The 17,440-nt window shown below is 31.7% G+C and overlaps 1 protein-coding gene across 3 annotated transcripts in view; it reads left to right on the top strand.

The window, feature by feature from the left end:
• CNTLN (centlein) overlaps positions 1 to 17,440 on the top strand; it is a 429,193-nt gene that overhangs the window by 189,949 nt on the left and 221,804 nt on the right. For 2 of the 3 annotated variants that reach the window (XM_031961482.1, XM_031961489.1), the window contains exons 9-10: positions 6,811 to 6,984; positions 9,135 to 9,260. In XM_031961482.1, coding sequence (XP_031817342.1) covers positions 6,811 to 6,984; positions 9,135 to 9,260 — 300 coding nt within the window. The remainder of the gene's footprint in view (positions 1 to 6,810; positions 6,985 to 9,134; positions 9,261 to 17,440) is intronic. The other variant, XM_031961486.1, reaches the window with a different exon arrangement.

Raw genomic sequence — 17,440 nt, 5'->3', positions numbered from 1 at the left:
TATAACTGCAAGGCATTTGAAGATTATCTAATTCAGTTCACTCATTTAACAGAAAAGGAAACTCAATATAAAAAAGCCATGTAACATAAGAAATTGATCCTATATATTCTTTTCAGTTATTATATTATTAGAAAATAATTTGTTAACAAATCACATTGCCATTCAACTACTATATTGTGATGTTACAGGTGATTATGTCCAAAAGAATTAGTTTTTTAAAAATTATTTTTAATTTAAGATTAAATATTAGAATATTACCCAGCGAAAACACTATGGGTTTCTTTTTTTTAGGTTCATATATAGAGAGCTAAAAGGAACTTAAGAGACCATCTAGTCAAAATCCTTTTTTGAGATAAGACAGTGGATCCAGGGAGATTGAGATATACTTCATCTCTGGTTCCATGGGTAGTATCAGAGAGACTTTTGATCCTAGATCTTATGACTTAAGCATCTGTCTAGTCAATAGTGTTCTATGCCTGGCTTTCCTCACTAAGTGCTCTAAAGCTTAAATTATATTGGGAGTCATTGAGCATAATAAAAAACTAAAAACTTTTGGGCCTTTAATAAAATGAAATTTTGTCCATTTTCTTTATCAGATTAACTCTCAGGTCATCTTTCTGTTAATGGCTTAATATAGTATACTCATTTTCTACTATTTGAGTATAAAAACTTGGGTTGCTTTGATAATTAGAAAGAGCAATAGTTTTGTTTTTATTGTTATTTCACTTAAATCCAGAATACAATTCATCCACACCTTGTCATCCTGCTTAATTCTTGTCTATTTATTCTCATATATTTTCCAAGGAGTTTTAGGGGGTGATATCTTACCAAATGACTAAAATTTTTTTTTTTTTTTAGTGTCCTAGAGGTACTAATAGACCAGTTGGCTCATTCTTATCTATCACATTTTTAATTTTTACCATATAATTGACATTTCTGTTCAGGTCATAACTTTTTAGTTAGGAGGCTAACTTTTAACACAGACACACATGGAGCTCCATTTTACTAAGCACAGTTGCAACGGTGTACTTAAAAATTTTTCAACCAACAAAACAGACAAATCACACAGAACATAGAACACAGTTACAACATTAAACATATAACACATACCCAAAGGATATTTTCCAGCATCCCAGAAAATACCCGTTTCAGAACTTTACCCAGAACCGAACCAGAATAACCAGAACCAGAACCAGAACCAGATGGGTACACCAAAAGGCACTCAGACAGACTTACTCTCCCAAATGCCCAATCAATCATTGTCCTCTGTAGGCCTGATTGAAGCTAAAGAACCGCTTCCTTCTTCAAGTCAGCGGAGCTAAAGGCTCTCACTTGGGGAAGCTGAAGAAAAGCCATTGAAGCTTTGGGAGGAGGGTCATACAGAATCCTTTTCATTGTTTTGGGAGCCTAATTTGAGCCTAGAATTGGTGTGCTTAAGGGCACCTTTTAAGAAAGAGGCATTGTCCTGAATTACATAAAAATCATTAAAGCAATCTCCAACTCTTTTTTACCTTTTCTCATCAATGGTTCCTTCCTGCGGGAACCATGGGCAGACATCTTCTAAAAGCTTAAAAATTTTACAAACTCATTTTTTCTTAACCTTTACTCTACGCATCCTTAGTAAATCCTTGAAATCCTCAACAAATCTATCATATACACTAATTTCTTCTCTCTCTTGGTATCGAAACCTCTTACCACACCCAGGTCTCTGTTCCTTGGGGCAGGTGGACCCATGGCGACCTTATTCTCTAAATTCTCCAAATTCTCCGGGACTGTGCAGTCTTCTTATTGAGAGGTTCGATCTAGCAATGGCTACTCCTTTCTCCAAAATCTTCTGGGCCCCACGTATGGGCGCCATTTGCCTCGGCCTGTGAGGCAGAATGTGTGGACCCTGGAAGAAAAGAGATAAGGGCAAGAGAGAGGGGACGCGCAAAATGGAGGCAAGACAAATCCATCTGATCAAGCCTCATTTTAATGGGTGCAATAGTATAGATATATATAGCAGTAGAAAAGAAGGCAGGGTTGTTCAAACACAGTACAGGGTGGGGGTCCTAGACAAAGGGTTGGTATCCCGCCCAAGGATGAGCTGCTCAGATGTTTCTGGTGGCAGGAAGCTCTATGATGTGATTAGGGGATGCCTAGATATCTGCCTATTCAAAGTTAGGATGTGATTAGGAGATTCCTATTCAGGAAGTCTTTGGTATAATGTGATTAGGAGATTCAACCTATTCAAGGTTGGCCTTATGTGGCTGTAGATTAGTGCCGGCTCCCCACATATGGTGATCTGAATTCTGAGAGCTAGATTTGGATCTTGGATTGTTTTATGTACCAATCTGTATTACTTTGAACAAGTGACAGTTTTCTCAGATCTCACTTTCTAATTTATAAATAAAATGAGACCATTAGAGTAGATGATCTCTAAATTTCTTTCAAGCTCAAAATATTTTGGTCCTATAAAGGTTCCTGTAGAAAATTTCCCATGAAAATCTATCCCATTCTCCTTGCTTATATCAAAATTTTCCTCAGTATATTTTAACTAAATATAAGATGCATGAACTTGATATAACAGGAATATTAGTTAGTGGTTTCTAATATTTTCTTTTCACTTTTTTTGCAATGAAAGTATCATTTGTGATATTTTCTATTCTTAGATCAAACTAAGACAGCAAGATTTATTGTTCTTTTCATTTTCGTTGTGTCTGAACCCCATTTCAGGGGGTGACCCCATTTGGGATTTTCTTGTTAAGATATTGGAGCAATTTGCTGTTCCTTCTCCAGTTAATTTTATAGTAGTGGAAACTGAGGCAAATAGAGTTATGTGACTTATCAGGATCACACAGCTAGAAAGTGGCTGAGGCCAGATTTGAACAGAGGAAAAGAAGTTTTCCTGACTTCAGGTGCAGCTCTCTACCCACTGTATCACCTAGCTTCCTAAGTATTGATTAAGCACTTGCTATTTAACAGGAATTAAGCTAAATAGTGGGGATAGAAAGAAAGGTAAAAGCAGTCCTTTTTTTTTTTTTTTTTAAGAGATCATTATCTAAGGGCAAAAAATACAAATAATTATTTACAAGGAAGATATATACGTATAGGAAAAAAATGGAGACAATTTCAGAGGAATGGATGTAGCATTAAAAGGGATTAAAAAAAGATCTGTCTTTTCATCGAAGAGATATTTTTGACTGATTTTTAAATTGGCATCATCTTTTGTCTTCTGTGTGTACTTAGATATAATCAACAGTTCTTCTAGTCATTTACTTTTTATAAGTGATTGTTGCTTCTCCATGATCATGAAAAACAAAGGGGGGGGATTCTATTATTGTTGCCAATGGGAATGTAGAGTCCAGTAAAAAAGTTCTAGTAAATCTATTCCATTTTGCATGTATTTGTTATTCTCCTTAAAGTTCATCTACAAACTATGTTGGTTTAATCTGCCTTAGCTAGATTCCCATGCAAAACGTTCCACAGAATTATTATTTTTTATCAATTGATTTTTGCTGTTTTATGATGCAGTACTACTTTTAATCTTTTAACATTCACTTTTGTAGTATTTTATTAATTATATTGTGCTCTGAATTAATGCTGAATTTGATTTGTATCTATTGACATTAAGCATTTGATGGCTAAGATATAATTTGGGGGATCTTTGCATCTCCTCTTTATTGTGACAACTTTCATAATTGATTAAGCTTCTTTTAGAATTTATAATAGAAACATCTTCCCTGCTATCTACACTTTCAAGTGATAGTTTCAGTGGCTTGAGGTAGAAATGCTATAATTATATACTATGACTTACTCATTTTCACCCATTCTTTTAGTTTAATATTTAGTTGGACTTTTGTTCTGACTGGTCAACCATGACTTAAAAGGTATGGCTAATTGTGAAATGACTTCTATGTCAGTAGTTATTCTCATTCAGTCTATTCTAATGGATACTTTTTATGTCATCCATCACTTATTACATGTTGTGTTTGTTATCTTTTTGATAAATTAATAATATAGAAGCATAATTTGTTTTTTCTTTATATTAGTGAAAATATACTGAGTAATAGTTAAGTCTGTGACTTTATTTCTTATACCTCTATGACAGATATATTAGGCTTGAGGGAAAAAATGTGATAATCCTTTAATATTTTTTGTTTTAAATTTGTCATATTTATTAGCTATGTCGATTTATACTTGTTTAATCATTTGTTTTTCATTTTTGAGATTTATTTATTGAGGTTTTTAGAATAAGGTGATGCCTAAATACTAATCCTTTGTTAATTTATTTGATAGTGTCCATTTATACATTAAAATAATAAAAAATTTAAAAACCCCAAACTTCTTAATCAGTGTTTGCATTTGCATTTTCCTCACATTTTCATATCTATATCATTACTTGAGTGGATCTTTGATCTTATTAAGGTGGGTACTTACATTATTAACTGTAATCTACTCATACCTTTTTAACCTGTGAAATTTCTTGTCCATGTTTTGTTATAAATTTCCTACCATGGGATTTATCAATGGGCTGGAGTTCTTCCTGTAAGTTAGAGGTCCTTCACCATTTTTTTTTGGTATCATGGACTCCTTTATTATTCTGATAAAGCTTATGAACCCCTTTTAAGAATGAAGTTTTCAAATGAATAAAATAAAATACATAATAACGTAAAGAAAACCAACAATTAATTGAAATGTAGTTATCAAAATAATTTTTAAGAAGTTCAAGGACTCCAGATTAAGAACTCCTGTGTTTTTTTGTTTGTTTGTTTGTTTGTTTTTTAACATAGGTGGATACCAGTATAGCATTTGGGTTATCTTTAATATGCATACTTTGTTATTTACTTTTTATTATTTGAAGAACCTATGCTTATATGAGTATTTCTTCTACCAATAAAGTTGGGAAACCCTCATTTTTCAGTGTCTACTCTATTAATGAGTTTTTCTACATTTTAAGAGTCTAGTCTTTGTTTGACAGATCTAAAATCCATTCCCAGCTAGTACTTAAAAATAGAGAATCACTGTATATAATGCATTTTATGTATATGTTATGAAGTTTTTTTTTTCCAGTTTAACTACACGTTTTTGTATGACCCAGGAAAAGTCATTTCAAATTTATTTGCTAACATAATGAGGATAATAACACTCTCTGTAGAGCATGATCTGTTCAGAAGATGCTAAATGTCAAGTAAGGACAACATAGAAGAAATTTGCCAAATTTACCTTGACAAATTAGCAAATAGAGAAATATTGCAAACACAATATGTGATATTTGAAAATTTTGAAAATCAAGGAATATAGAGATTAGCATGAATTGAGTAGAAGGGAGAAAGTGATTTTTAAAAGTTAGTAGGAGAAAATTCTCAAAAGGTTTTAAATGTCAAGGACTTACAATTTCATATGCAAAGTAAATTAGGACTTAAGTAATAACAATAATAAGTGGTAAATTTTTCATTAAAAGGTATGTTATAGGGATAGGGATTTAGATCTATGATTTTATTAGTATGGACAATCCTAGAACAGGAAATTTCCATTATCAATGAAAATTGTTGTATATTTGGGGTTAACTTTTAGTATTAGAGAGTTGCTTAGAGTAGAGAGAGGTTGATTTACTTAAGAAAACACAGCCAATATATGCCAAAGGTAGTTCTTTTTTCTCCTCTTTAATTCTGAGGCCATCTCTCTATTTACTATGAAACATTGCCTCGTATAAATAATATAGCGAAAATGACTATTAAATTAGAATACCATGTGAGTGGAAAACAGGTTTGCTAGTATCCTTGAGAGATAGAACCTGTAACAGTATTTATCAAAAATGGTCTTGTATGAAATGATCTTATAGGATTTATAATTTTATATATATATATATATATATATATATATATATAATTATAATTATAGGATTTGCAGTATTTTGTCAACAAAGGAAGAAATAAATGATAGTTTTTATTGTGACCCAAAAGGAATTAACATTTTATTTTAAGGTCCTTAGGAACATAAATTGAGAAGAATGAGATACCCCAAACTTTTAATTAAATGTAATTTAATGAATATTGAATCCCTAATGATAATATGAGAACCAAGGAATCAGGGCTCTTTGTTTTCTTGTGAATAATGACATTTTGTTTTGAATGTGGTTGAAATATTTTACTAATCTTTTTGTATCTTGTGATTATTCAATAAATATGTTGTGAGATATAAATACCAGTGGAAAGTGTTGCAATAGCATATTTTGTAGGTTTTAATGATCTCAAATATATCTGGTTAAGAATGCAACAGATTTATTATTAACAGATTTATTGCAAATAATTTTCAAGGATTTATGTTGTTAATTTTGAGGTTTATATGTATTTTATCTGACAGAAAAATAAATGTTAAAATAATATATGGAGCAGAATATTTTACTAAAAACAACTTTCTGTCTATTATAGAGTAACAAGTTATTGGTTTATTTTTTATGGATTTATATTTTTATTATACTTGTGACTCAAAATAAGATGGTAGATTAGATGTTTTGTAGAAAATTCTTATATTTTAAATCATGAACTTGAAATGTAAATTATTTGTAAATGATTTCTACTTATATGAATAAGCAAATGCTTTCCCCTTTTGATTTTTCCTCCTCTTTTTGATAATGTCATTTATGAAAATATTTATTCAGATCTTAGGCTATTTGAAAAAATATTGCATTTTGAATATTAATTCTATTTAATATTTGTTCCTAATGGGGGATATGGGCATTTAGTAAGGAGAGCCTTATTTAAACTCTCTACTAATTTGAATAATTAAATTATTTTAAAATAATTTGATATCTTATTATTTTTATAGGAATTTCAGCAGCCATCCCTTTCTAGTCTAGAAACCATGATGGTGTCACAAAAGTCTGAAATTGACTTTTTACAGGAGAAATTGAAAATAGCAAATGTTAAGCTATCAGAGAAGAGTTCCTCCACCAGTATTCAGATAGGAAGCATCATCTCAGGATTTGGAAGAATATATGAGGTAGAAAAGTTTTACTGCAGTATGTTCGTCATAATAATTTTACTCAAACAATTTTATTTGGGAGAAGATCTAAAAAACCTTATAAAATTTTTTTACTTACTGTTTTTTATTTTAAAAACTAATTTAAAGAAAGTATTTTCTAAAGACGCATTAAAATAACTCAATTTGAAGTAGATAGTTTTACTTTGTTGAACAAAACATGATAGATTCATAAATTGCTTAGAGGATCATTTATTTATACATTTAAAAATTAATATTTATAGTGTTCCTTCAAGTAATGTATTGAAGATCTCATATGTTTATTTTCCCCCCAAATAAAAATAATTTTGTTGATATTAAAATGACTAGTTGATAAATTGCTGATTAAGCTTGACACATTCATTTCAACTGACAAATACTTTTTAATCTCAAAATAACTACTTTAGTATAATCATCTGTGCTTTAAAAACCAGAAGAATAAAAATAATTAACCTTTCATTTAGTTATCATATTTCACATGTGAAAAACAGTATAAATTGTGGATAGAGAGCTGATTCTAAAGTCAGGAAGTCTTGGGTTCAAGCCCAACCTTTGGTAATGCTGTTTTTGAGATATTGTGTAAGTCATTTAACCACTTGGTATTCCAGGAAATAAGATTATAGGTTGGTTAATAGTTTCTGATCTGTATTGGTAGAAGGCTTTTCTTCCCAGGGAATTGCTTACATAAAATCAAATCACAGCTTTTCTCTACTTACCTATCTTATTTACATAGAGTAAAATAATATTAAATTATTTCCCCCTCATCACAGATAGAAAGAACAACTTTATATTGTAATTAATAAAGAAATTGAGATATTTATAATGGTATAATTACTCATGTAAAAATTTTCATATCTTTATTTTCTTTTTAAAGTAATCATTGCATGTGTTGGCATTACCCCAAAGATAATTAGAAAACTTTATCTAATTAAAATATCAATGTAATAGTCTTAGATGTTGTCTCCAGATTAGTTAATAAAACTAATTTTTTTCTCCTCAAAATAACAAGTTTCAAAATGCTTCTCTTCAAGTTTTATATTGTTTAATTATTTTAATCAAAATATGTTACTTTGCTAATGATATATTATTTTTCTAGAAAAGCAGTGTGATGAAGGTGTTTATTAATCCAAATAATTTTTTCTTTTAACACTTGCCATTTTGTCTTATGATTTGAACAAAAATCTTGATCTATTTAAGATTAGACCCAGGGATCTAAAGTGGCATTTTATTTGCTTATTCTAAAATAAGCTGTAGTTCTTATAGAAAATGTTCACTTGGCATAATTATAGAATTTGGTTTTTGCTATTGTTTGAATAGCTTAGGCTAAAATATTTTTAAATGTTAAAAATTATAAAATTTTGAATTAACATTTATAAGTCCTAATGTTAGCTTGTTTATAGTTACTGAAGTTGAAAAAATACTTCTGGACAGTTCATTGTTCCTCATAAAAATTTAGAATATGAGAGGGAATATTCTGAATAGAACTTTTATTTCTTATTTTCATGAGGACATGAAGTATGAACAAGATGCTGCCCAGCTTAATAGAGGTGCTTTCACATATTCCTTCTCCAGATTGCTATATGAAGCTGTACATAATATAAACACATATTCTTGTCTCTAGTTAGCCACATTATAGTTAATGACCATATGGTCATTATGGTATAAGATCTACTGTCTGTTGTATTTATATTCCTCAAGCATATTGTTCCTTCAACTTCACAGTGTGTTAAACTATTTCAAAGGGAAAAAAAATCCTTTCCCTCTTGTTTCTGGTTGTCCTATCAAGTGTAACCTTGGACCCTTATAGAGCAATTAGACCAGCCTCCATCCCCTCCTTTGTAATGAGGTTTCTTGCATTTCTGAGTCTATAACCCTTTAGTCTTCCCTAATGGGACATCATTATTCTGAAAGAAACAATGTAAATGTAAATGAATATTCTCATTAACGAGTCACAGAGAAACCTTTAGCGGTAGCACTGTGGTAATTCTGCTTGTTATTTCTCTGGTATTCCATGCAGGATTTTTTTTTATAATTCATTATTAGTATTCAAAATTACTTGTTCTTTAATTTTGCATGTCTTTCATAATCCAGTGTTCCAACTAGTTCAACCATGTCCTTGTTTTATTCTCGAGGAACCACCTGTGAAACGTTCAAGGTCTCTGTCCCCAAAGACGTGTTTTAAAGACTCCAAGGACCTCAAGAGGCTTAAAGCTGCTGAAAGGAAGATTGAAAACTTAGAGAAGACACTGCAGCTAAAGGTGAATGTTAAAAAAAATCTCTTTATGTTAACCTTGCAGAGATAAAGATATAACAAAGCAAATATACACTTTGCAAAATATTGCATTTATATCTTATGTATTTGAAGCACTAGAAAAAAAAATCATTTTTAAAGAGCTCTAAGAACAGTACAGAAATGACAATACTAGATACTACTAAAACGAATGCAAATTGTCCACTTTTTCATTATGTGAGAAGGTTTCAGTGACAAATATTTGTTTCTAATTTTCTGGATAGTTTTTATACGGAGTGAAAGAAAATAAACAAACATATATATGTGTGTGTATATATATAATACATATATAAATAGATAGATTATATATACATATACACACAAATATATTTGTACAAATGGATATATATATATACATGTAAACATATATGTGTGTATTTATATCTGTTTTCCTTTTATTGCTACAGTTTTAAAATCCTCTCAGATTTAATGGATAGGCTTTAAGAATTACATTGTAGTAGAAAAATTCAGTGTCTCTCAGTCCACTTGGTGACCAGGCTCCTGTAATTAAACTGGTACTCAAATCATACAATCCCCTTGGCCATACTAAAATATTTTCTGGCTTGGTAAAAAATGCTAGAATTTGTACTCCACTGGCAAGGGCTTTGAGGAGCCAAGTCAATACTACTTCACAATAAGGTATATTTAAATAATTAGACTTATGAATAGATTTTTTAAAAAAATTACACTGAAAACATGTACAAATGAAAATTTGTTAACCAAATTTACAGAGCATTAGGAAAATAGATTTAGAAGTCAAAAAGATCTTTGATTGAATGTGATGTAACTTTGTTTTATAGATTAAAAAAAAAAAAAAACTGGTTTTTAAGTTACCTAGGCTTACTTTCCTAGACTTAAGTATTGAGTCCAGGTCCTCTGACTAAATATAGTGCTTTTTTATTACACGAGGCTGCCTTGTTATGATTTGTTTTCCTTACAATTAAGCTGTAGAAATAATTATTTAATCAGAAATACAAGCAAGTATAATTTTCTTTTTTGCATAGGGATAAAACCAATTGAATCTTTTACTAAGTTTTACATCACCAACACATTGAATTAAACCAGTTTAAGGAGGTGTGAACCAGACTAGGTCAGAAATGAAGTCATCATCCACAGTGGGATTATGCCTGTTAGTGGCCAGTGCACTTCAGCCTGGGGAAAATAAACATATTCAGTTGTTTTGTTTTGTTCTTTTAAGAAAAGAAAGAAAAAAAGATAAAAAAGAATGAGGTCTAATCGATCCTTTGATACATTCCCTAAGATATACTTGCTGAATTCTCTTTCTTGCAGGAAATAATTACTCATAAATCTTGGACTTATTTCTTACCCCTGTATTTAGGGCATTTTGGGGAAAATAGTGATTTAGTTCAGCGAAACTGAGTTCCAGCTTCCTTTCTTTCTCCATTTAAACTTAAAGCTCAGAATCAAGTGACCTGTTGAACACTTGAATATTAAATAATTTTTATGAAATTATGTAGAAGGTGTTTGGTACTACAGAAGATTTGAATCCATCCTATTCAGCACTTAATATTTTGCCAAGTATTAAAAAAGTATTTGATTGGACTTCATTGATATAATTTCAGAAATTAAAATATGCCTACATATTACATTATCAATCAACAATTAAATGTTATATTGTTATGAAATGGCCTGTTTGTGATACTACTTAAATACTCATTTGCATTAATTCAGAATGTAAATAAATGTTCTACAAAGTTTTCATCACTTAGGAATTATTGCTATTATATTTTAAGTAGAGAGCACTACTTAGTTTGTGAACAATGCATGATGTTTGTAGGTTTGCTGCCAAGCAAAATTTGCAAAGTGTTTCCTCTCCCTTCCTGAGAAGTCAGGGAGTTTCCCTTATTATTTTAGTTTACTTGTGTAATTCTTGAAATTTTGAGGAATTTTATAAAGAAGTTATTTTCCTTTCTAAACAAAGTTTAGATTCTATATTATAACCTTAGGAAAATCATTCAACTTCTCTGAGTTGTGGTTACCTTGTCTGTAAAATTAAGGAGTTTAGGGAAAAAAAAATTTAGCAAGATTGTATCCACAGTCTTTTCCAAGATTTAGAGGTTACTTCTAGGTGCTAAATGTCTATTTTAGTGAAGCAAATCACTTTCGAATATTGCAAAGTTTCTGTTGGGTTTTTAGACAGTTTTAAAAACATTTTTGAGGAGTGGCTTCCTTCTTCTTCTTCTTCTTTTTTTTTTTTTTTTTTTTAATGCCACCAGCATTTAGCATACGGCCTGGTACATAATAAGTGCTTAAAAAGGGCTACTTAACTGTCTGGCAAAAGGAACTTATAACCAATGATGGCCTTATGATGATGATGATAATGTGTGTGTGTGTGTGTGTGTGTGTGTGTGTGTGTGTGTGTGTATCTATCTGTCAATCTGTCAATGCCATAGTAACTCATGACATTATCTACCATGAAATAAAAAGATTGTATAATCTGTTCTGGGAACACCCTAATCAGAGATCTTTTGAAGTGTTGAAATAGGCTATTAGAGGAATCAAAAGTATACTGAAATATCAAAGAATTTTAGAGTAGATAGAGAACCGAGAGACCTCATCTCCATAGCAATTAAAAGAATCATCATTACAACATAACCCACATGTTATAATCCAGACTTTGCATGCAGACCACCTATTTCTTCCAGTCAGCCTGTTTTACTTTGGGATACCTCTAATTATCAGAAAGTGTTTCTTGAGCCTAAAATCGTTTCTTTTAAACTCTTACATTTTTGCTTCCTATTTTAACTGATAGGAACAAAAAAAATTTCTAAATTTTTAAAACTAAAAACCATTGTTTTTCTAATTTCTAGCGTTTGTTTCATATAACAGCTCTTCAGATACTTCAAGATAGTTATTATTTCCCTTCTGAGTCTTCTCCAGGCAAAATCCTCAGTATAATTTCATATGACCCTGCTATAGTATGGATATGGTCTTTTCTTCTCCTCCTCCTCCTCCTCCTCATTCTGATTTCTTTTTTCTCCCCATCTTTACACTTTGAGTTTTATTATTTTTTTTTAACATTAAAAACATTTACAGATTACTCTCACTTCTGAGAGATCTCTTATAACAAAGTAAAACAGTTAAGTAAAAATAATATAATAATATGTAATGGCCTCTTGAATGTTCATATAACATCTCATATCTTCTTTATTTAAAAAAAAAATTAAGAGAAATCTAGTTTCTTCCCTTCCTACCACTTATGTACCTATTGAAGGAAAAAGAAAAAAAATAAACTTTTTTGTAATAAATACACAGTCAAATAATACATATTCTCTCAATGGTTTTACACAAATAATAAATAGATGAATAGAAAAAGTGATATTGTATGTATATTATTCCATATCCCTAAATCCAATGTCTCTCTATATTATTCATCTGGAATCACTAATAGCCTTTTTATTAATCATAGCTCTTCCAGCTTTCAAAGTTGTTTGTTTGTGCAGTATATGAATTATAATTGTCCTCTTGATTCTGTTCATTCTTCATTGTTTATAAAATTCTCAAAATTATTTACTTTCATATTAAGATATAAGTTGTTCTCATGTTCAAAAAGTCTTCATTTATTTCTATAGAAATGATAAAACTTGACAATGGATTGGATTTGTAGGTTTGATTCAAGTGAGAAATTGCAGATGACACAAAAATTATGAGAAATTAAGTGATTGGGAGGGATGACAGTACCTCCGAGAGTAATAGGAAAGCTTGGAAAAGGGGAGTTTTGAGGGACAAAATGATGAATTCTGGTTTGGATCTGTTCAGTTTCAGATAGGTACAGGGCATCCAAATCAAAATGTTTAATAAACAGTTGATAATGTGAGTCTGGAAATCACAAAGGAATAAGTTAAGGCTGGACAAATAGAGTGGAATCATCTGCATAAAGATAATTGAATCCATGAAAGCTGATTAAGAACAGCAAGTGAGATAATAGAGAGAGAGAAGAAAAAAAGAGATCAGGATAGAGTCTTGGTGAACACACATGTTAATATGACCTAATGGAAGATAAAAGAGACAGATAATTATCAGACATTTAGGAGGAAAACCAGGAGAGAAAGATGCGAACAAAACTTAAGGTAAAAGAATATTTTTTAAAAAGAGTGAATGAATGACAGTGTCAAAGGTTGCAAAGAAGTCAAGAGTTATTAGAATTGAGAAAAGACCATTTGACTTAGTAATTTTAGAGAGTAATTCGAGTTACATGATGAGACTTGAAAATAGACTACTAGCTATTCTATGTCTCTCCCCATTTTTATGACTAATCTTTTTTAAAAAGCTGCCTACAATTGATGACCTTTTTTTTAAAATTTTTTTATTTTTATTTAATAGCCTTTTATTTACAGGTTATATGTATGGGTAACTTTACAGCATTAACAATTGCCAAACCTCTTGTTCCAATTTTTCACCTCTTACCCCCCACCCCCTCCCCTAGATGGCAGGATGACCAGTAGATGTTAAATACATTAAAATATAAATTAGATACACAATAAGTATACATGACCAAAACATTATTTTGCTGTATAAAAAGAATAAGACTCTGAAATATTGTACAATTAGCTTGTGAAGGAAATCAAAAATGCAGGTGGGCATAAATATAGGGATTGGGAATTCAATGTAATGGTTTTTAGTCATTGATGACCTTTTTTAAATGGTCCAGAGACATGATAATGTTTGTAGGGACCAGGAAAGCAGTAAGAGAAATTGAAGATTAATGAGTGAGTAGAGTTGATGTGGCAGTCTACTTGAAGACAGAATGGAATGGTATCAAAGTGAGTTTCAAGGGTTTGCCTTGGCAAGGAGAAAGATCATGTCTTCAAATGAGACAATAGTGAAGGATGAAATAGTGAGGAAATTCATCTAAATGATATGACATGAGGAGAACAGTGGCACCTGACATTTAATTGAGACATTGCCAAGAGATTCTTCTTTTCCCTTTCTCCTCATGTCATATTATTTAGCTATGCCACTGTTAGTTTAAAAATTGAGGAGAAGGGCCATGGAAAGTTTAAAGATGGAGGAAAAAGCTTGGAATAGCCACTGTAGTGAGTTAGCAATGTGTTTAGGATTGTATAAAAGCATAGTCTTGCTGCTTTGAGGACATAGTTGAGATTATATAACATAAATCTGTAATAGACTCAGTCAGCATAGTTTAATTACTATAGAAGTGAAGGCAGCAGATCTTGGAAGTAATTCAAGGTTTGAACTGACATGACAAATAGGATACAGAAAGAAGGGTTTCATCTTTAATGGATAATGTAGAGTTCAACTGATTCACCAAAGAGTTGATGGGAAGGGGTGAGGATGAAGAACAGAATTAATCATAAAGCAGAACAGAAAAAAGAATGATAAAAGATGTTCTAATAGCAGTTTGGAAGATTGTGAAAATGGAACAGATGTGGCCGATGGCAGGATTGAAATTCAGACCATCTCTATGTCTAGTTGAAGTGAAATGGAGGAATATGTTATGAAAACTGAATAGATTGAAGATCTAGAAAGTGAAGCTGTATATCATGAAGACAGAAGTTAAAGTAGAGAGTAAGACTGAGCCAGCCATGGAATGTAAGGCATAGATAATATGATAGATCTCTAGTAGATAACAGCCAAGAAAATCTTAATTGGGTGATAAGTTTGGGTGCAGCAAGGGGCTGCTATTGTGCGTGAACATGCTGCTAGTTCTAATCTGGCTTTAGGCCCTTTTCAGCTAGGTGACCCTGGGCCTCAGTTTCCTCATTTACAATGAGGTAGAAAGATGGGACTGCAAACACTTCCATTGTCTTTGCCAAGAAAACCCCAAATGGGAATATATATTTCATACCACTGAAAATGACTGAACAACAGCAATGAACTTCAGAAGAGAGGTTATTGAGTGAGAGTAGCAGAAGCAGATTCAAGAAGTGTCTGTGGGGAGCAAGTCCACAGTGATTTCTGAGTTGCAAATAAAATCAGATCAGTACTGCATCACATTATCAGAAATGTATTATGGGGAAGAATCCAGTTCTTAGTGAGTGCCAAAGAACATTAAATGAGAAAGGAAGAGGCTTTAGATGAAAGCAGTTTTGTTAGCTCTGCATACCTCAGCATTCAGGAATGCACAAGGAAGGGGTGAGTAAATCTGGAGTGGGACTTTGGTAGGGGGTGGGAAAGCAGATTAAAGATGTCAGTTGCAGGTAGAGAGTAGAGTTTGCATCTCACTGATATATTTTTGTTTATAATATGAAATTACAAAGTCACTAAAAGTTTCTGGACATGGAATGATATAACAAGATCTCATTATATTGAATTCCTCAGTGATGTAACCCATTCATAACAATTTCATTGTAGCCCATAGTAACCACTATTACATACTGAGAAATGCTAATTAAATATCTTCTTTGAATAAAGTACTTCTTGACATTGTGGAACCAAAGGGGTTTAGATTTATGTGGAAGTTAAAAACAGATATGTTAGAAAAATTATTAAATGTACACATATTCTGACATTCAGCAAAATTAATCAACTCACTGAAAAAATCTGTAATATCTTATTATGTTGCACATTTATAATTCATTTTTTATTATAGCTTTTTATTTACAAATATATGCATAGGTAATTTTTCAGCATTAACAGTTGCAAATCCTTTTGTTCCAACTTTTCCCCTCCTTCCCCCCACCCCTTCCCTCAGATGGCAGGTTGACCAATACATGTTAAATATGTTGAATAAGTCAAATACAATATATGTATACATGTCCAAACAGTTATTTTACGGTACAAAAAGAATTGGACTTTGAAATAGTGTACAATTAGCCTGTGAAGGAAATCAAAAATTGCAGGAGGACAAAAATAGAGGGATTGGGAATTTTATGAAGTGGTTCATAGTCATCTCCCAGAATTCTTTCTCTGGGTGTAGTTGGTTCAGTTCATTACTGCTCTATTGGAACTGATTTGGTTCATCTCATTGTTGAAGAGGGCCACGTCCATCAGAATTGATCATCATATAGTATTGTTGTTGAAGTATATAATGATCTACTGGTCCTGCTCATTTCACTCAGTATCAGTTCATGTAAGTCTCTCCAGGCCTTTTTGAAATCATCCTGCTGGTCATTTCTTACAGAACAATAATATTCCATAATATTCATATACCACAATTTATTCAGCCATTCTCCAATTGATGGGCATTCATCCAGTTTCCAGCTTCTAGCCACTACAAACAGGGCTGCCACAAACATTCGTGCACATACAGGTCCCTTTCCCTTCTTTAAAATCTCTTTGGGATATAAGCCCAGTAGTAACACTACTGGGTCAAAGGGTATGCACAGTTTGATAACTTTTTGAGCATAGTTCCAAACTACTCTCCAGAATGGCTGGATGTATTCACAATTCCACCAGCAATGTATCAGTCTCCCACACACTTATAATTCTTGAACTTTGTAAATAAGAGTGGGAGATTCTCACATCTCTTCTTTGAGTCCTAACTTAGTCATTATAATTTCATGCCATTCAGTTATGATCATTTTGTTGTTGCTCTTTTCATTTACGTTACCTTAGTCATTGTATATTTTATTTTTCTGGTTCTACTTAGCAGCGCATCAGTTCATGTAAATCTTTACCATGTGTCTGTTAATTACTTGCTAAGGCATAATTACAAATTGCTTTCCAGGATAGTTGATCAGATCTACCAATAATGTGTTAGTATTCCTTTGTTTTAACAACCCCTTTTAGTGTTGACTGTTCTATCCCTTTTGATAGATAAATAACTTGAAACCTGAGTTGTTTGACATTTATCTCAATATGAATCAATTTATGAAAAATGCTTATTAAATACCTATCACAATTGAAGAACTGTGTTAAGCAAATGATTCTAATACAAAAACAAAAACCTCAAGGAACTTCCATTCTAAAGGGGGAAACAATATGCTGAGGGGAATGTTGGTCAGAGAAAGGTATTTAGTCCAAAAAGCTACAAAAGGGGGTGTTGGTGGAGCCAAGATGGCAGAGAAAAGACAGGATATTGCCTGAGCTTTCCCCAGCTTCCTTCAGAATCAACACTAGATCAAGCCTCTGAACAGATTTCATATATCTGGAGTGTGAGAAATATGTTTCAGTCAGTTATCAGACCTTATCAGTTCTTTCTCTAGAGGAGGATAGTATTTATTT

This window comes from Sarcophilus harrisii, chromosome 1, assembly GCF_902635505.1.
Source record: "Sarcophilus harrisii chromosome 1, mSarHar1.11, whole genome shotgun sequence".
NCBI lineage: Eukaryota > Metazoa > Chordata > Mammalia > Dasyuromorphia > Dasyuridae > Sarcophilus > Sarcophilus harrisii.
This window is presented reverse-complemented; position numbering and strand designations above follow the sequence as displayed.